The sequence below is a fragment of the Grus americana genome, chromosome 2 (assembly GCF_028858705.1).
Source record: "Grus americana isolate bGruAme1 chromosome 2, bGruAme1.mat, whole genome shotgun sequence".
In the NCBI taxonomy this organism is placed as follows: Eukaryota; Metazoa; Chordata; class Aves; order Gruiformes; family Gruidae; genus Grus; species Grus americana.
The window spans coordinates 163,720,721-163,741,543 of record NC_072853.1 but is presented as its reverse complement, the minus strand read 5'-3'; the positions used below and the strand labels follow the sequence as shown (position 1 = coordinate 163,741,543).

General features: G+C 40.4%; 1 protein-coding gene across 2 annotated transcripts in view; it reads left to right on the top strand.

Annotated features, from left to right (window-relative positions):
* DLEC1 (DLEC1 cilia and flagella associated protein) overlaps nt 1-20,823 on the top strand; it is a 41,043-nt gene that overhangs the window by 6,830 nt on the left and 13,390 nt on the right. For both annotated transcript variants that reach the window (XM_054816065.1, XM_054816066.1), the window contains exons 9-25: nt 384-557; nt 1,357-1,493; nt 2,375-2,467; nt 3,301-3,391; nt 4,343-4,505; nt 6,252-6,444; nt 8,259-8,317; nt 8,852-9,026; nt 10,778-10,871; nt 11,106-11,236; nt 11,548-11,706; nt 13,553-13,692; nt 13,942-14,095; nt 15,560-15,670; nt 18,186-18,316; nt 19,336-19,521; nt 20,021-20,088. In XM_054816065.1, the coding sequence (XP_054672040.1) occupies nt 384-557; nt 1,357-1,493; nt 2,375-2,467; nt 3,301-3,391; nt 4,343-4,505; nt 6,252-6,444; nt 8,259-8,317; nt 8,852-9,026; nt 10,778-10,871; nt 11,106-11,236; nt 11,548-11,706; nt 13,553-13,692; nt 13,942-14,095; nt 15,560-15,670; nt 18,186-18,316; nt 19,336-19,521; nt 20,021-20,088 (2,259 nt within the window). The remainder of the gene's footprint in view (nt 1-383; nt 558-1,356; nt 1,494-2,374; nt 2,468-3,300; nt 3,392-4,342; nt 4,506-6,251; nt 6,445-8,258; nt 8,318-8,851; nt 9,027-10,777; nt 10,872-11,105; nt 11,237-11,547; nt 11,707-13,552; nt 13,693-13,941; nt 14,096-15,559; nt 15,671-18,185; nt 18,317-19,335; nt 19,522-20,020; nt 20,089-20,823) is intronic.

Below are 20,823 nucleotides of genomic sequence, written 5' to 3'. Positions count from 1 at the left end.
TGGATTACCTAAGGAGATTGTGGTGTCTCAATCACAGTATTGCAGGAATATTTAGAAGAAGTTAGATCCCCCCATGTAGACCATGTTGTCTTGTGGCAGAGGAAAACTGGGTAACGTCTCTAGGTTTCTCCTCGCTCTGTTTTCTGTAGTTATGAGAAGCATATTTCAGAAAAAAATTCTTTTTTGAGTCCAGTGGAAGATACACACATGCACAGATTTCACTGGCAGGCCTTTTGTGCTCATTCATTTTTATCAGCTTGACTTAGGCAATAAATGGGGAGAGTTTACAGGCACCTTTCCAGAGGGAGATGTGATCATAAATACATATGCCAACTTTGGGAGGTTTTAATTTTTTTTAATTCCTTGCATTTTTTTTTCCCAAGGAAAATTTCCAGGAAAGGGAGGAATGATTGCTCCTGGGATGACATGCCAGTATACGGTCCAATTTACTCCTCAATATCCAGGAGACTATGAAGATTGTATATTAGTGGAAACTCAAGTATCAGAACCTCTTCTGATCCCGATCCAAGCTAAAAGACCACCTCCAGTGTTAACATGTCAGTAATGCCCAATTCTTAAGTTTCTCTAAAGTTAAATGGATTTGTTGGTTTTTGGGCTTTTTTAATTTGACTATCTCCAATTTTATGTCACAAAACAAACGTGGAGCAACTTGGCAGTACTTTTTCTACATTTTGTTATCTATCTCATTTTCACTCATAATAGATTTATTAGTTATTAAAATGTAATCCTGTCAAATTTTTCCTCAATTATTTTTGCTTGTCACATCAAGCTGATTTTTTCCCACTGTATTAGAGGAGCGAACAGGAGACACTTTTCTAGGTTTGTGTCTTGTCGATTCCTGAACTACTAACTATAATTACCAATCCTAAATATTAAGGAATTATGATTGAGTTATAAATATTTGATGCTATTAATTAATATTTGTGGAATGTTACATTAATTATATTTGGATATGAAGTATCTGCAGGATTCACCTCTCAGATATCTAGCATCAGCTGTAACAACCAGGATGACTTTTGCAGAAACTTGCTTTGATTTTTTGCAAATTCACCTTTCCTGTTATACTGAGCTTTTTAAAAAATCATCTTACTTTTTGTCATCATTCAATGGAGTCTTTAAGTAGGAAGCACCATTAAAATGTAAGATGAATGTAGAAATATGTACCTTATCCTGTTTAACTTTCAAATGGAAATAATTTAGGGATTTTTTAGGATTGCAGCACCTCCATATTCATATGGAGTAATGTTGTCTTTAACAAGTTATTTAAGAGCTGGCTTTGCCAGGTGCTAGCCTTCACTGTCTGTGTAGTCTAATTTTCTGTGTTACTCATTGCAGTACCTCACTTTATAGACTGTGGTTCCTGCCTTGTTGGAGGAATAAAAGTAACAATGATTTTGTGCAGAAATGAAGGATTTAGCACTGGGAAGTTTCTCATAATGCCAAAGAAAGCCTGGCCACCTCCTAATCTCAGGGTGAGTGAGTAGAAGGGCAATACTGGACATGGTATGGTATAGATGCCCTGACATAAAGGCCTTTAATCTAGCCATGGTATATTAGCACAGAAGTCCTAAGGCCTTGCTGGGGACATCTGTTTTGTCCCATTCCCTCAGGGATTCACGTCTGTCCTCGAGACCAATCTCCCTGGATGTCTGTACCTCCTGCTTGTGCTCTGGCTTGTCTCTGGAAGAAGTTGTCTTGCTCAGTGGTGAGGTAAACTCAGGCATAGATCAGGGAAAGGACAACTGGCTTGAACTTTAATCTTACCCTTAAAGCAAATAGAAATGCAATCAGTTCTAGCATTGCTTGAGCTAATTTCCTCCCCCTCCCCACCAAAGATATCGCTTACTGACCTTGCTGCACCCGTAGACCCTAGCAGTCCACTCTGGTATTATTCTGTGATATGGACAAAGATGATAAGATGTGACTGGTAGAATGGCATTTTATGTGCTGGAGAAAAGGCTAATGGGATAGCTGATGTGTCATATTGTCCCCCCTGAAATGCTTTACAGTTCCAACTCAAAGTGAGACATAAGCATAGAGAAACAGAGCTGCTATGGTCAAGCATAGTTGTTCTTCTGTGAACTTGAATATTATGGCTCCTGACATTATCATTTGTCTTTGGAGACAGCACCTTCCCTCTTGCTTTCACCAAGATAATTATAAAGCATGGAGCATTTCTTCTAATTAAGCCATATACATAACGCACATACTTTTGAGATGTGTGACAAAAAATTACGGTAAGAGGGAGAATAGAGATGTTGTAGTATACTGCCTGGTTTAGGTAACCCTGTATTTTAAAAACAACAACCTGATCAATTTGATTTATTAACTTTTTTTTTTTTAAACACTTCAGGTTGTTGCCATTGTTGGTTTGGTGATACAAAATCCTTTTGGGATCCGTCCTGCTGTTTTTGAGCTAGCTCCAGGGCAGAGTACAACGTTAGAGGTTAGCACTGACTGCTATAGAAAGTTTTTGTACATTCTGGAAGATCTTGGCTGGACTTTGCAAATTTGGGTTTGTGTAAACAAAAATGCTCAAATCCTTTTGTGCAATTATGCTGGAAGAATTGCAATTGTGAGTCTTATTGGAGGGTCTTTCATTGCAACTTCCAAGTCTTGCTTGCCCTCTCAGAGACCACTCAGATTTTCTGCACACAAAGAATGCTGTTAGAGAAAACAGGAATCCGAGAACACTGGAGTCCTTATTTCACTCCAGCTTGGATAACAAGTCCAAGAAACTTTTCTTTTCTGAGCTTCCTTGGGAAAAAAAAAAAAAAAAAAAAAAGGACATTTGGGGAAAAAAATTCTTTCTCTGTAGAGCAGCAGGTACAAATCCTTCATTTACGCTTTGCTCTTTCCTGAGAAAGATCCTGCAGTAGGTGTGCATTACTGGCAGCCACCACTGCTTTCTCTGATGCGGGCCACATTTTATTATAGCATCACTAATGGGAGAGGAGAAGTGATATGGAGAGCATGGCTAGCCTCCAGCCCTTCCTTTTATCAGTAGTGCTTGGCTGTTGATAAGAGGAATGGGTCAGGCAGGTGTGGATAAAGGAGAAACATTTCTCCTCCTTTCTGTTTCCTCAGGTGCTTCTGTCTCCCTGCTTGCTTCAGCAGGGCCAGGCTCATGTGGGAGAGAAAGTGATGGATTTAGCATGGGTTGAGCTTGCAGGTGGTGATCACCAGAACTGTCCTTTTGTGAACACTTACAAATTGAAGTGTATTACTTCCTGGAGGGAAATCAGTTGCACACATTGCTATTTCACTTCTCTCTTTCAGGTAGTGTTTTTCCCTTCTTTTCCGGAAGTCTCACAGCAAACATACACTATTGTTTGTGACAATTGCCAAGTCAGTGATGTTACAGTCACAGGTTTGTTTCCAACACCTTTCAGAGATTATGTTTCTAACACTGTAGGTATTCAAGTAATGTGAGTGGTGGTTGATGGCTTGAAGCAATGGCAAGATTTTATGTCATTGTATTAAGAAAATACTTTGTTCCCTGATGGTGTTAAATGCTAAGCATTTTTATTATTGTTGTTGTTGTTATTACTATTATAACTACTACTCCATCCCAATGCATGAAATACATGGGATTCAAAAAGCACTGAGCTCTTAACCCACCGTAGCCAAAACTCCAAATGTAAAATGTTATCGAGTAGCAGAAAGAACACCTGTAGTCAGGTGCAACTCATTTCTTAGGCCTTTGTATCAATAAGATAACATTACAAACTATAAAACATGAGCTTTAACAGGGCAGAAATACATTTGGGTGTGAACCAAATTTGGGGCATATCTTGGGTTAGAGTATTCAGGAGAGATAGGCAGTCTCTGGATGAATGAAACCAGTTGAAACTCTTTTAAATGTTAGTGCTTGTCCTGTAATGTAATTGTGAGTGCTATAACATTAGGCTTGACTTGTCTATTTAATCACTTTATTACAGGTATTTCCTTTGGAATTTTTTTAATAGTGCATTTGCTGCTTATTTTTAGTTTAATATACTGCTCAAAACATCTGGGAGCAACATTATCAACCATCACAAACACCCTGCTCACTGCAGTGAAACAATGCTGATGTAAGTGAGCTGAGGTTGTGGCCCTGAAATCCAAATCTGTTAAATTAATGGAAAGATCTCTATTGATATATGTTGATGAACAAATAACATCAGGAAAATATTGTACAATTAACACCTTGGAGTTCTGAAACTTGAGGAAACACCAGCTGTAATTAGTAATGGCCATTGCTGGCATTTGCTGTTAATGAGTAATATGAACAATGTTAGTAGCCAGATGGTAAACAGTAATACCTACTTATTTTTTCAAGGGGTTGGACAGCTGATAGCTCTGGAGCTTTTGTTTGTCACGGGTGGAGAAAGCAAACCTGAACCTGGTGAAGTTACTGATGTGACAGCACAGCATCTCATACGATTTGACCCCCAAAACCCACACACCACCGAGGAGAAGAAATTGGTTATAAGAAACTCTTCGTACGTAGCTAAAATTAATAGCATAATGTTCTGCATTCTGAACATGCTGGGAGGGATCTCATTTGTGATACCAAACTCTCTCGAGCTGGAGAAACTTTCATGCATTTGATAAACTTTGTGCAGAAGCCTTGCTTCTTTTTGTGCTATTGTTTAGTAATTAAGGTTCAAGGATATACTTGTAAGAGCAGGAACATTATGCATAGATCAGACATTATGGCAACCGTTAGCCATACCATTTGGTTCATAAGCTGCCAAGGTCCATCTATTTGCCTCAGTATAGATAAATCTATAACTCAGAAAGATTCGTAAATATGGATGGTTGCAGGAAATATTTAACAGTGTCATCCGGATGAGATTTATCTAACTTTACATGTGTACAATGTATGCTTGTGCAACTGAGCTAAGCACCTTTATACTATTTTCCTTTTGTAGTACAGGGAAATAGATGCTTCTAAGGATGCAATTCTGACTGTAGACATCTTCCATAGAGCAAGACATAAAGTATCCTGGACTCCGCTGGCTCTCCACAGATTAAAACAGGAGCCCAATGTAACTAGCTCATATTAAAACTTTCACATGATTCCTACTATTGAGTCCTAATAGATTTAAATATAAACTCTATTTGAAGTCAAGGAATATATCCCTATGTACAATTACATTGTACTTAACATAGTGGCATTCTGATTTTGCTCAAAATCAGTCAAGCAATAATAAAAGTACACTAATGTGCATGATCACAGGAGTTAGAGGCTGCAGACCATCAAAGTAGTGAGGATGTCAGTGCTGGTTTTAGATACATTAATGTACATTGCTAATTGCTACAGTGAATTTCTGGAAGTTTGTTCTGTGGCCTGGAAACCACACACACATAATACCAGAAAAAAATGCTCTTTGGGCATAGAAAATGTGATTTGGTGAACTGGATACCATAAACTGATGAAGAATGTGACTGTGCCAATTTGCACATTTTCTCTGTGTTATAATCAGACAGCAATCCCTACGTGTCTGGTGTCAGCATTTATATGAAACAAAGCTGGGAAAACTTTCTACTGCTATAGAAAGTGATACAAGAAATTGTACTAGTTCAGTTTTATGTCATTGATACTGACTTTGAAATTGCAGGGTCCTTCCTTCCCTTAGTAAGGCAAAGTTTTTGAGGTCAGCACAAGCAAGGTTTTAAAACTCATGAACACATTCCATGGAATACACTTCTGCTGAAGCAATCTAGTTGAGCAACCTTTTCTGGATTACAAAGAATATTGCAGAGCCATTGCTATAATCTTAGCTGGAGCCCCTGTGTTTGTTGACACATTAAACACCACAGCTTGCACTTGGATTAAATTCAGAATGTTATGTAGATCATCAGCAGTGATCCAAAGCAAATATGCCGATATCAGCAGGAATGGTCCTGTTGATCTCAGATTCTTGAAAGAGGAATTGTAGAGTTTCCTAAAAGTTGCATTACATGACAAGTTAAATAAGATAGGAAAGTGTTAACGTATCTTGCACATTTATATAATTTACTTCTATATATTAGCATGTTCTTTGTACAATTTATATACTCCAACTCTGTGCTGCCTCATCAGCTTTGTAGCTCACAAAGACTGGCAAGTCTAACCCCTGTCATTTTTAAGAAGAGGAATTCCCTACGTGGAAAAAGGAACTGAAATTTTTCTCCCAATATCTTACTCAAAAATGTCTAATTTTTTAATTATAGCTTTTTGTTGTTTACTGGTCTCTTTGCAGCAAGGTAGAACTTCCTTTCTACTGGCAGATGATGAAGCCTAATCTGAAACCATTAATACCAGAAGAAACCACAGACTTTATGAAGCTCAAATACAATCAAGACACAGAGTCAGCCTTCTCCCTAAATCCTGAGCAGGGAGTTTTGCTTCCCTGTGCTGATCATGAGTTTATTCTCACTTACACTCCACAGGAGGTATGACTTGTGATTCCTTCCTATCTACAAACTCCAGCTGTGTATTTTTATGCAAGTCATAAAATCCTTGCTGTGCAGCTTTCTGAATTAAATTTAATTAGCTGGTACTATGCTCTGATAAACAGTGTTCAAAATGTAGAAAGTTACTAAAAGAAAACATGTTTTGACTGCAAAATGTGAGACAGTTTCTGATCTCATGTCACTTTTGGTACTGACTGGACACAATTAATTTTACACTGAAACTGTGGACACAGCTGTGCTGGCTGGTAAAGTTACCACCTCCCCACACTACCAGCTCCTCCACAATCTTCTGACCCTTCCCATCTGCTGAGTGAGCTGCTTTGGGGATGTGTCCCATACCTACTGCAGCCTAAACAAGTTTGGTTAGCAAACAGTGATTATTTAAACTGTTTCCCACTGTAGCTTTTTGGGGGCTGAAATGGGTCTTATGAACAGCTGTGTGGTAAATTAAGGGGGTAGGAGTAGCCTTTGGCAGAGAAATGATGGTATGCAGCTGTGGGGAAAGAGGGGTGCAAGATGTTTGAATGCAGCTGTACCAGTGACTGTTGTCTTAGTTTCTGCTCCCTCATCCATGTAAATAAGAGCATGAGCTCACTGTATTTAAAGAAACTTGATCCAAAGTAAGCCCAAGAGTGGGAATATCCCATGCTGTGGTGATTGACAGACATAGGACTGCCTTGGTTAAGTATGGAAGAGAATTTAACTGTTTGGTGGGTTTTTTAAATACTTTAATTAGTTAATAGAAAAATATATTAATGATCCTTTAAAGATTTGAATTTGTTAACAAAAATATATTGAATTGACATGTACACTGAAATTAATATCTCTCTACAAACAAATGTATCTTTTGCAAAGACCTGATTTAAAGCCATCTGATAGATGGTCAATGAAGCTAAATGCCTTGGAGCAGTTAGAAAAAACTTTAAGTTAGTACAGCAGTACTGATCTTAATTTGGGGAGACTGCAGATGCTTATGTGTAGTATGCAATATACTAGGGAAATAATAACAGACATGTCAAAAATGAGTATTTTTCTTGGAACCATATACCATGAGATCAGAATCTGGCTTAATATTTTGCAGTCAAACACGTTTTCTTTTAGTAACTCTAGAGTTTGAATATTGTTGTCCTCGTTTTGGCTGGGATAGAGTTAATTTTCTTCCTAGCAGCTGGTATAGTGCTACATTTTGGTTTTAGGATGAGAATAATGTTGATAACACACTAATATTTTAGTTGTTGCCAAGCAGTCAAGGACTCTTCAGCTTGTCATACTGCCCTGCCAGCGACGAGGCAGGGGGTGCCCAGGAAGTGGCAGGGGGGGACACAGCCGGGAAAGCTGACCCAAACTGGCCAAAGGGGTATTCCATACCATATGATGTCATGCTCCGTATATAACTGGGGGGTTGGCCAGGAGGTGGATGGCTCAGGACCTAGCTGAGCATTGGCTCAAGGTGGTGAGCAATTGTGCTGTGCATCACTTTTGTATATTCTTTTGTTGTTATTATTATTATCTTCCTTTTCTGTCCCATTAAACTGTCTTTATCTCAACCCATGAGTTTTACCTTTTTCTTTTCAATTCTTTTCCCCATCCCACTGGGCGGTAGGGAGCGAGCGAACTGCTGTGTGATTGTTTTAGCTGCCTGCCAGGTTAAACCACGACAATTGTTTATCGGAGCTTGGTACTCCAATGATGATTGTTCATCCTTTAAATGTAAACTCCTTTTTCATCTTTTTTTAATCCTCAACATAATGAATTAGTTGACATTAAAATTCTCTCCTTCTTTATCTGTGTAGCTGAAGAGTTATCACAGTGTGATTCAGATGGTACTGAGGGACATCCCAGAGTTACCTTGGTAAGCGAAAAAACAGCAGTAACATATATAGTGACATTTTAGTTATGCTATTACATTATATACTGGGATTCTGTATCTTTCTGGTGATGATGGACTAACAGTTATAAAGGATTTTATCTGCACAGCTAATAGGGGTAAGAAGAGTGTCTCTGTGCTCACATGTCTGAAAACATGCCTTAGCCCTAGCTAGGGCTGCACCTCTCTTGGAAAAAGATAATAATGTCATTTTGTCTGTTCATTTTCCAGGTTTTCTACTGAGATTTCCAGCAGGTTTTCCTGTTATTACTGTTTGTCACAGCAGTCTATGACTTAGATACTTGTTCATGAACTGACTGGGATGATTAGAGTACTTTAAAGAACCACTGGAATTTTTCCAGTTGTTAATTGTCCCCAGCCTGAGGTAGTTGCACACTGACAGTCTGTAGTTGAGAAACACTTGATAATTTTCAGTTTTGATCTGGCAATTAAAAGATGGGATCCAGTTTAAACACTGGTTTAAAATGCTTAATTATTCTATCATATTTTCTCCCAAAGTTTAGTAAAAGAGAGGATGCTTCAAAAGATCCCAGAATACAAAGCAGAGGATGTAATAGCACTGGAAATAGAAGTTAAAGGATCAACAGAACCATTTCAACTTCTTCTGGAACCATATGCCATTATCATCCCTGGAGAAAACTTTATTGGTGTAAATGTCAGAAAAACATTTAAGGTTTGTTTGCTTTTTGACTTCAATGTTATCGTGTGCTTTGTGTGACTGGATGTCATAGGTATTGCTAGAAGATATCAGACAATCCATGTTATTTTAGTTCTTCTTAAATATTTTTACAGGAGGGTCTGTACTAAAATCCTCTAGCAGGCCTCCTCAGCTCCAGGCAGCAGGCTTTGTTCTTTTTTCATCTCTCAAGTTTGATACCACAGAGCATTACCCTTCTAAAAGTTTTTCTGGGTTGCAAACCCATTGCTTATCACTTTGTCGCTCCTGTAGTGTAAAAGTTTTCCAGCTGAGAGGAATAGCCAATGGATGATTAAATTACTTCGTAGCAGAGGCTGTGCTCATTCAAAGGACTACAGCAAGCACAGAAGAGCTACAAAAGTCAAGTGTGCTGCCACTTAGTAGACCTTATTCTTTCCTGCAGGTTCTGATAATTTCTGTTTGACCATTATGGGACAGACTGCTGCTGCGATTGTCCACTCACTCAGCATCCTCTTCACTATAGATCAGGATCCTTTTCATCTTAGACTCACTTGGGAAAAATAGGCCTGTTAGCAAGAGCCAGGCAGGAAGACATTTCTCAGTTAACGGTCTTTCCATTTTTTCTTAAAGATAACTGCTAATCAGCATTTAGTTCTATGCTTTCTCTTCCTAGATGTTCTTTATTAACTTAAGACAGCCATCTTCTACTTTCCAGTAATCCAGTATAGCTACACGTATGGTATAGGTAATTAAGTCACATAAAATATGACATTCCTTGCAGTTTCCAATTGTTTTTCAGTCTTAAAAAGATAAGAATTTGAATTGCATTTAGAGATAATTGTGCTTCAGAGAACAAAGTTATTTGCTGTAATTAAGAAATAATATCTGAATAGCTCTGAAGAGCAGACCAAAGATTTCAAGAGCCCACATCTCCCTCACAAACAGATCTTTTGGCAAAAAAAGGCTGCTCTCATAAGGAGGATTTGAAGTTCAAGCTTTGAAGGTTTGTAATATTTTTGAAGAATGGGGGAAGAGTTTGAAAGGCTTCAAATATGATCCAGTTCTTGAAAAGAATGGTTAATGGACTTTCTTTGTTTCAGAAGACACCTTAAGTAGTGTGAAGGTAGCCGCTGAGTTCATCTGACTAAATATAGTGCTCTCAGCATAGATCTCCACATCTGAGCTACCTGCTCTAAACTTTTCTTAGAGTCCTTGGAGATCTGGTTGGCAGCATCCAGGGCTAAAATAGGTCAGAGGAATTGCTCCCAGCACTGTCTAATTTGCTTTATTTTCAGAAAAGAGAATTCCTAGTAGATGAGGTCCGATGTAGAGCTCATCTATTTTGCAGACATCTGAAATCCAGTCAGGTGAATCCTACTCCTTCTTGTCCTTGTTCTACATCACAGAGGAGAAAGGAAAGGGAGGATGCAGCATTATCATGAAAATAACAGTGGTTAGTGCATGGCACTGGGTTAATACTGTTCAAGTCAGAGGTTAAATGAAGCTCTGTGCCTTTCTACTCTTAACCGTGCTCAGTTTATTTCAAGATTCAGGTGAAGATACAGTATGTTGTAGCTAGATTCAAGGTTTATTAGTAGGTCATAATGTTTAGTGGTGATCAGGATATGGTTTTGCATAGTTTGCAAAGTATGTGATGTAAGACTTGCAATACCTAGTTTGCAGTGCATTGGTATTCTCAACAAATTGGCTTGTTGCTATGAGAGCTTAAAGGGCATTAATTGTCCTGTTGATTTTAATTGTTTTAGATGTGGAATAACAGCAAATCATTGATCAAGTACACATGGGAGAAAATAATTACCTGTGACGTCATGGAAGTTGAACCTCATACTGGTGTCATAGGTAAGGTTTCTGTGACTTACAAGCATCAGTTAATGACAGAAATATTTAAATCGGTACAAGTGGAAGAGAAAAGTCACAGAGCAGTATAATGCAAGCTGTGAAACAAAACCTGATCCTGAGCCCGCTGGAGCCAACAGGAGACTTAATTTGGTTCCAGGAGTTACAGTAACAGGCTTGCAGCAGGTGGTTTCTTTGCTAAATGGTGAGACAGGACCCTGAATTTTTCTTTTCTAGATATGAGTGAATGCTGTGAATTTGAACTGACAATTACAGGAAGCAAACCTGGGTGCATCAGCCGTAACCTGCACTGTAAAATTAAACACTGTCCAGAGCCAGTTGTACTGCATGTTGAGGCTGCTTTTAAGGTAAGGAACAGTTCAGTGTTGCGAGATGACTAGCTGTGGGGCCTGGCTATTGTCCATATAAAGCTTTTTGCCTCTTAAAGGCCTGACAAATCTAAAGCAGTTACAAATAAGAGGTATTTTTGCTGTCTAGTAACTAGTGAGTCAATGTTGATAATCCCATGGCAATAAGATTTTTTCTGTATTACATGCAATGCATTTGCTTTCTGCTATCCTCTGTGAAAATGAATGTTAATCTTAGCTAATGTATGTTTCTTAATTAGGCAGTCTTGGCAGAAGTGTCCATTTCTGACATCTGTTTCCTGGTGTCCTAGGGTCCACTTCTTTGTATTGATGTTCCATCACTCTGGTTAGGTTTGATTAAGCAGGGTGAGAGCGTGTTAAGAACCTTTCAGATTAAAAATCTATGTCAGCTGCCAGCACAATGGAGAATGCAAGAAAGCCAGGTTTGTCTAGCTGAAAGGAATGAAGAGGTAAGTCACTGCTATGGCTGGCTGTGCTCCCTCTCTAGCTATTTCTTCCTTATGCTTAGAAGTTGTAATATTCATTCCAGATGTCAAAAGTTTTAATTTCTGTGACTTCTTATGAAACTGGTTCTACACAAGTTCTGCACAAGTTCTTTTGAGATTAAATGCTTTTTTCATTTTTTCTCTATTTCCATTTATTACAACCCCCCTGCCAGCCTGATCCAGAGACACATGCAGTATTTCCTGTATGACAGTGATTTCAGCTCCTGCTGATATAAATAAGAGAGTAAGACTTTGTGGGAACTGAGGCTGCTAAACATTCCTCCCACACACCCACATCAGCATCTCGGACAAGAATCTCAGCACCTGCTGAGTTGGGCCTCTTGGCTTTAAACAGTAGCTTTGAAACATGCAGGTGTCTCCCAAAATGACTTCTCACCACAGTGAATACTAAAAGTGTTGTTTAGTATTATCTAGGTTGTGATGTGTCAAATACAGTCTTTGACTTCAGAGCTCATTCCACAATTTCATATGAAATGACAAAAGCAGCTTTGTGGTAATGCTGGTGGCAAAGAATTGAGTGAGAGCTGCTATCTGCAGACCATCACATATTCCTAAAACTAAAAAAAAAAAAAAAAAAAAGGCAAAATACTTATTTTGATTATTTATTGTGGGCTTTGTAGCTAGATTTTCTCCTTGGTGTTATGCATTAAGGTACGTGAGGAAATCGGGCTCTGAGGTAAGTGCTTTTTCTTCTAATGAAAGGCCAAATTCTGCCTGTTACAGCTCTTTACATAATTACCCATGCAAGGAATTGAATTCACTTGTTTGTGGCAAAATTGGTCTAAATGCTGTTCAGAATTTCTATTTTCTGGATGGACTGTGTCACTTTTGCAACAGATAGAGGAGCTTGGTAAGCGGGAACTTTCCATTGACCATCAGGAGATGGAAGCCTTCGAGAAGTTGTACTGTATCCCTATGATTTCTTGAGCTTTGTTTTGTTGGGTTTTTTTATCTACATGATATGTAGATATCTCACCAACTTTGGGTGAAAGTTGATGGCAAAAAGAAAGGATTTATAAGTGGAAGCCTTGCAGAACAGTTGCGTGTGTGTCTATCCCTTTTCCCCCAGAACAATTAGAATCAGAAGTGCCTGGTTGGGGATAGGGGTGACCTGGAGGAGACCGTGTCGTTACTGTCCTCAAGCCCTTACTTCTCACTGTTATGCCTTTGTCCCCTGCCATTCCCAACAATTGCCAGAACCCCAGAGAGATTTTAGACTTAATCTCTTGAATCTGCTATCCCAGAGCCCATTCATACCCCAGTGAAGATCATAGATCAAGTGCTCCATTCCTCCTGCCAAAGAGCTGCCCTTGTCTTTCCCAAACTTCTCCATAACTGGTGTTATTTCTGTTTCCACTCCTCCAGCCCTCCTTTCTCAACCTTCCATCCAAGAATCTCCCCAACTTGTGGCACCTTGCATAGCTGCTGTTCAGTGCCTTGACTTGGGAGGAGACACTGCTACTGCTGCTCACGACTTCTCCTTCACATTCCTGCTCACTCCAGGCACAGACATCCCTGTTATGCCCTTGACTCTGACTACCCTTCTCTTAGGTCATTACCTTTTTATTAGCTGTGCCCACGGAAGCAAAGTCCTGCCTCTTGTCTAGCCAGGTTTTCACAAAGCCAGTGCTGCGCTTACTAAAATCAACCCAGGTGAGACTCCAGGGGCAGAGAGAAGAGAGATGTCTGAGATAAAACCAGACACATTCAAGTCCTAGTTAGATTGTGGGGCTTCAGCATTTTACACTTGCTTTGCAGGCATCAAAGAAATTTGTTTCCTCTCTCCTAGGTATCTCCCTTTACCATTCAACCATCTGCTGGAGAAATACCTCCTTTGGGTATATGCAGTGTGTCAGTTCAGTTTACATCATTGTTGTGCCAGCGTCTCCAGACAGTATTAGAACTCCAGGTAGAAAATGGAGAAGCAAGGTAAGGGGGAAGTGTGGCGTTCTGCTTTGTTTTTTCCTGAGATTCACATGTGATTTTCACTTTAGGTAGCTTTATCTCAAATAAAAATATGTAGCAGGAACTCAGAGTGGGGTTGTGTAACCTATCAATGAACTATCCAATCACTAATATTGCTAAATAAACATAGTTCTCATTCTTTCCAGCATGCTGTTGTATGTCTAGCACATTTCATTAACAATAACAATAGACCATCTGTGTGTTTATTTCCAGTCATCTTCCTGTTTTTGTTGATGTTCAGACCCCCCAAGCGTGCCTGATATCTAGTCATCTAGTATTCACTGAAATTTATACTGGAGTTCCTGCCAAAGCAACCAGCAAACTTTTTAACCAGAGGCTGCTGCCAGCAAAATACTTATGGGGAAAGGTAAATATGCTTTTAATGGATGAAGAATACAACAGGGATGGAAATTGTAATTTCTTTCAAAATACAAAGTACTCTTAAAAGATTTTCTTAAAAGCTCTGAGTAGTGATTCCTGTTTACTGGCTTATGAGCAGGACTTCAACTTGAGACCAGCCTTGGAAAGATTAGCTGCCAGTTGATATTAATATGCTTGTACTGCGTGTGGATCATCCCCGGGAGAATGGGTGGGCAGAGATGTGAGGGGAAATAGGATGTAAGCTGCCAGAGTATTAAGCAAAGTACCATGGCAGTTTAGGATTTGCATTCAATTCAGTAGAGCAAAGAAATAATGTTGGTTTTGAACTGTTTATAATTTTGCTTAAATTTTACATTCTGGGTGGGATTCAGCTCACAGATTAGGACCCCTAAATTTAATGTCAGTATAAATTAGTCTGAACTCTCAGTCAATGGAATGTATACGCCTACTGTCATTGTGGGTGCTGTAGAGTGTTCTTCCTCAGCTCCAGGTGTCACTCAAGAAGTGTGGTCTCTTCTATATCCTGTCCCACCAGCCAGCCACCTTGTATAGCTTGGCTGTCCTCTGTGTCTGTGTTCAGGGAACTGAATCCTACCCCAGCCACTGTCAATGGAGTCCAGAGGAGTATTCAGCTCCCCCTAAAATGGACACCTACTTTAGTCTGCAGGATGCTCTCTAGCACATACTAACTGGATGTATGTTGGCTACAATGGTAGTGTTGATGCCAGCTATGCATACAATTAGGTTAATTAGCCTGTAAGCTGAATCCTACTGTCAGTGCCTTGGTCATTTAGATCTGCTCTGACATCCAGGATTCAGCTTGGTTGCCTACATAAAAGCATTCAGTGTCCCTCGAGATGTCCTTAGGTGCCCAGGACATCCTAACTGAGCGTGTGGATGATGTAGAACCTATGGGGAAATGTTTTGGAACAGCTGGAGCCTAGGAGGGATATCCACAGCATTTTACATGGTACCTAATGCTCATATGTGAGCAACCAAGTGGAACCCCTGGATTCATGCTATGTGCATTTAGTCAATTAGGGAAGGTGCTAATACCAGGATTGTCTCTGTAGACCACCTCTGTAGTCAGTGGAGAGAGAGACATGGCACCTGTGGGACCCTGCTGCAATATCAGATAGGTTGACTTAACCCTGGTAAGGCTTGTGACTGTAAGAGGGACAACAGTGACTGCTCCCAGCCTCAGTTGGGCACTTGAAGTTGTTTGGAATAAATGTAACATGAGGATCGTATCAGCCATGAGGAACTGTAAAATGAGAATTGTAAAGCAAGCCTCATCTCAACAAACTGCATGTGTTGCTACCTGAAAGTGTCCTAAACCTTAGAATAACTCTGGTTTTATAGTTCTCTCTGATCTGAAGAGAAAATCTGAAAGAATCGATGTTAATGAATTAAGAGAGTTAACTGAATGCCTGTCCTTTCTGTTCGGCAGCTCATTGGAAGTCAGGCAGCTTTCTGCTCCACTGCTGTCTCCCCAGCCAGTGGCACCTTAGGCCCAAATGAAGAAAAAGAATTCTGCATAGAGCTGTCAGCTAACATCATGGTAAGTTTAAAAATTGATGCAATTTTATGAAAACAGCAACACTGGCATTCTCATCTCCATCTGGCAAAAGGAATGATTTTTATATACAAAATATAATGCTCTTTTTTTCCATACAATATGTCTGAAATTGCTTTGCTTTAGAGGTAACCATGATTGAAGGCAAGAATTAAATCAGTCCACGTGGTGTGCAATTTCCTACCCTTCCTCTTCGTTTCCCAATTGTTCTTGTTTTCTTTCTTGAATCCCTATTCAATTACTCTCAATGCTTGTCAGTTTTCTTAGAGCATGCAGATCCTTACTTCAGATTATCCCACATGAAATGTGGCAGACTGACATATATAGCATACATTTGGTTTTCTGAATGCGACTGGGCTCATGACATTTTGATATTTGAAAACTTAAAAAGTGCTGATGGGACTGCAGAGTTTACAAACTTTGGGAATTTGAGCCATAGACTTGCTAGGGGCGTTCAAACAGCTGATTTAATGCAAGTAAATAAAGGATCTTCTTATAGGTGTGGTGTATTCGTTCCCATTACAGTCACTGGAGACCTAAGTTTCATTTATTTGCTTAAAAGTAGGTGTTCAGTACTATCAGAGGTGCCCTAGAGGACCTCAGATACCCATGTATGTCTGGTATATGTGGCACGGGATCCCAGTAAACTTGAGCTTTCTTCATGGAAAGCTGGAAGCTCATCAGGTCACGTTGGGTATCTGAAAGGGCATTTTGCATGTGGCTGGGGAACTGAATGCCGTCCGAGCCACCTACAAGAAAGGTTGTCTGCATTGGAGGTGAGGTAGATGCCCGAGTACCATTAATGAATCGTATTTGGAGTTCACCTTTATAGATGAACTCAAGGGCTCTGTGGTGGGTTGACCCTGGCTGGAGACCAGGTGTCCCCCCCACAAAGCCGCTGTATCACTGCCCTCTTCAGCTGCACAGGGAAGAGAAAATATAACGAAAGGCTCATGGGTCCAGATAAGGACAGGGAGATCACTCAGCAGTTACTGTCACGGGCAAAACAGACTCAACGTGGAGAAACAAGTTTAATTTATGAGCAGTCAAAATCAGAGTAGGATAATGAGAAGTAAAACCAAATCTTAAAACACGTCTCCCAACTGCTTCCTTCTTCCCAAGCTCAACTTCACTCCTGAATTCTCTCCCTCCTCCCCACCAGTGGCACAGGGGGATGGGGGTTGTGGTCAGTTCATCACACGTTGTCTCTACTGCTCCTTCCTCCTCAGGGGGAGGACTCCTCACGCTCTGCCCCTGCTCCAGCCTGGGGTCCCTTCCATGGGAGACAGTCCTCCATGAACTTTTCCAACAGGGGTCCTTCCCATGGGCTGCATTTCTTCAGACTGCTCCAGCGTGGGTCCCCCACGAGGTCACAAGTCCTGCCAGCAAACCTGCTCCAGTGTGGGCTTCTGTTTCCACGGGTTCACAGGTCCTGCTCACAGGAGCTTGCTCCAGTGCAGGCTTCCCATGGCATCACAGCCTGCTTCAGGTGCATCCGCCTGCTCCGATGTGGGGTCCTCCATGGGCTGCAGGTGGATATCTGCTCCACCATCATTCTCCATGGGCTGCAGGGGGACAGCCTGCCTCACCGTGGTCTTCTCCATGGGCTGCAGGGGAATCTCTGCTCTGGTGCCTGGAGCACCTCCTGCCCCTCCTTCTGCACTGACCTTGGTGTCTGCAGGGCTGTTCCTCTCACATCTTCTCACTCCTCTCTCTGGCTGCAATTGCTCCTGGTGGTTTTTCCCCTTCTTAAATACATTATCCCAGAGGTGCTATAACCGTCATTGATGGGCTCAGCCTTGGCCAGCAGTGGATCCATCTTGGAGCCGGCTGGCACTGGCTCTGTTGGACATAGGGGAAGGTTCTAGCAGCTCCTCGCAGAAGCCACCCCTGTAGCCCCCCCCGCCAGCTACCAAAACCTTGCCACGTAAGCCCATACGGGCTCACATTTAGACAGTTACATTTAGAAGTCTGAATCTGGAGCTGAATCCCAGTCTATTATTTTATGTAGGATGCACCAATTCATGTATCAATAAGGCAAAAAAGAACATTAGTGTTGAATTAGCCAGAGTACTAGCGTAACTGGGCCACATAATTCATCCTATAAGTCCTGCTTTAAACCCAGGTAGAAATAAAATCTTGGTTTTGGAAGATTATTTCAGCATGACTGGTAGTAATTAATATTTAGAGCTTCAACACTTGCAGTATAGAAAGTGTGTCAAAATCACTAATAGAGCAGTTTTAGGCTTATAGACTGATGCAAGTACAAAGCCAAGAAACAGCCACAAAATTTTATCTTGGTACTGCCTTCTAAGCAAATCTGATACTGGGAGAGATAGCACTTAAAACAATTCAGTGAAACTTTTCAAGATTCTGTTGTAGTTCTGGTTTTAGTCCAGTGAGGTTTATACATCTTTTCTAAGTAAACTTCTTAATGAGGCTGCCTTTCCTCTGTGGTGTTTGCTTCATTCACAAGGAAACTTCACTCTTCTCCTTTCAGGGTGAGCTGAAAGACCTTGCCCTTTGCTGTAGCATAGAAGACATGATTGAACCCCTCTTGCTGAGCATTTCTGGAGAAGTGAAAGGACTGCATGTCACCTACTCAGTACCTTGTGACAGTGGAGTTGCCAGGTAAATCAAGGTTTTACCCCTGAACTGAACAAAAATTACTTCTTCCCAAGGCAAAAATGCAATGGTGGGGGGGGGGGGGAACCCACTTGTCTATGTAAACTTTATTCCTCCTCTTGCTGTAGGCAGCCAGGACAGTAAATTGTGCTGGGACAATTCACTGAAGGTGCTTTTGTGAAGAAAAGCTATTGGGTTTACACCCTAGCCAAATTCAGCATCTTCATATGCCCAAGAAAAGACTGGAGAAGAGCACTACTCCACTCCCACCATTGTTTAGCTGAAACAAATTAAATTAACAACTGTGAATTCCTTAATTTATGAATACTAAATCGGTGTGAAGTTAACTGCACATTAGTGAAACGCATTCATGTGTTTTGTCTGTTCTCTGTTGTGCTCCTGGCATTTGTAACCTGCCAGTTGCCTTCATGCTTTTGTGTATAGAGAGCATGGAAAATTGCCTTTGTCCCTGGTAACCAAAGTGTGGGACCTCTACAGTCCCTCACATGTTTGTGAGTAACAACTATTTTCTGGAATGCCAAAAATTTGCAAATTCAACTCTTAGATGTGAATTTAGAATTACAGAACTATACCGAAGATCCTGTATTTTGGACCACTAAGTTTTGTTGTTGCGCTGCGCGACATGATATTAAAGAAGGATGGATATACTTCTCTTTGATTTGGTATATCTGGCTGATATTTATTTTATTTTTCTCATATGTAGCATGATTACTCTTTTTTTTGGAATATGCTTGTCTTTATATATTTTTCTATAAGTAAAAATTACTTTAATTTGGTAGGTTGGCATGTTATACATGATAAAAATTCTACCCAAAATAAATCCTTATGTGGATAGAAGTGAAAAAATGAAAAGCAGTAAATGCTGACAGAAGTTATAGGCTGCATGGTCCTTTCACACTGGTCATAAGCACATTGGATATGGCACATTTTAAAATCTACTGTAATTATCTGTGGCATAAGAAAATAGGACTGATGTTTTAATACTGTGTAATTTTATCTGACAGTGATGAAAGACAAGTGTTACAAAGCCCGTGTGATCTTCGTTTGGACTTTGGATCTGAAGTTGCATTCAAAGACATAGCAAAGCGTCGGCTAATTCTTACCAATCACACAGGAATCAGTGCTCCATTCAAACTAGAAGCTGAGTATTTTACTGCCTCTTCACTTACTCCAGAACAAGGAAGCTGCCCGTAAGTCTTGCTTTTCTGCATAATGACTCAAATACTAATTTAGGTCTGGATTAAATTTGAAATTAGGACAGAGCACTATTGCCTCTGTCACGAGATGCACTTTCTGCAGTGCTCTGGTGGGTTTTTTTAAGCTTTTACTTGACTGTGGTAATGAAACCTCACCTGCTGGTGAGGTCTCCTGCAGAAACAGATAGCGTGCACTGCAAGGACGGAAGATTTAGCTGGTGTAAATGGCAAAACACTATTGCTGCCAATGGACATAAGCTGGTTTACACCGTCCAAGGCTCTGTTGTGTTAGATTGTACACAGGGTCTTACAACTCTCAAGTTGATCCACTCCTAAGGATGTTAATTTCAAAAAATGCTTTGTAGGCAGTCCTTCTTTAAGTTATAATGGCTCGTAATTTAGGAGTCAGGTACAGCTGTTACTTTAGCTGAGTCCTGCTCATTTCACAAAACTGTTGCTGTGATATTTTTTTTTACTTAATTATTTTTTCAAGCTCCTCAAGTCACCAGGTGAAAAGAAGAGGGCCAGTCACAAAACATGCAGCCAGAAGAGCACAGTCAGGTATGAGAATAGCTGTTAATCCCTGCAGTGGTGAGAAGGCAAAAGCCAACTGACTAACATATTCAGCATTAAATGTGCCAGTCAGGCATATCATCTCATTCTTGGAGTGTCAGGCTAAGTCTACACTGCTAAATGACTTAGTTCCTCAGCTCATTCTTGAGTTTGAAAGCCCACATTGCATAAACATTAGATCAATCTCTCTCCTCCCCTTCTTTCTCTCTCCCTCTCCCTTTCTTTCTCTTTCCTCTTCTTTTTCTCAAAACCAACAGTCTGAAACAAAGATGGGTAGTTCTGGTGATGGTGGTTCTGGTGACAGTTCACTCCCAGCACACAGTATGGATGACATGCATAACATTTGACTATTTCCCTCCTACAGTCTTCCAATACCATTGCAGCAGGCTTTTTTCCCCTCAAACCATTTTATAAACCCTTCCAACTGTGGAAAGCTACAGCACAGCCCATCCATCATTTCTGATGCATTGTACTGAAAAATAATAATATTTGGAGCCACATGAGACCCAGGGAGGGGGGAAATGGGAGCAAACTGCTATACAGTGTGGATGTGTCGTCTGTATCCAAAATAAAACTTGAACATATTGGTACCTTGCCATAGTATTTGGTATCTGTTACAAAGACAGCACTTTTCAGCTGTTGAATTAGTACTTAAGATTGGAAAAATGCTGTTCTGACAGATTCCATGCAAGCTTGTTGATTTAGAAGGCTAGGTGACTCAGA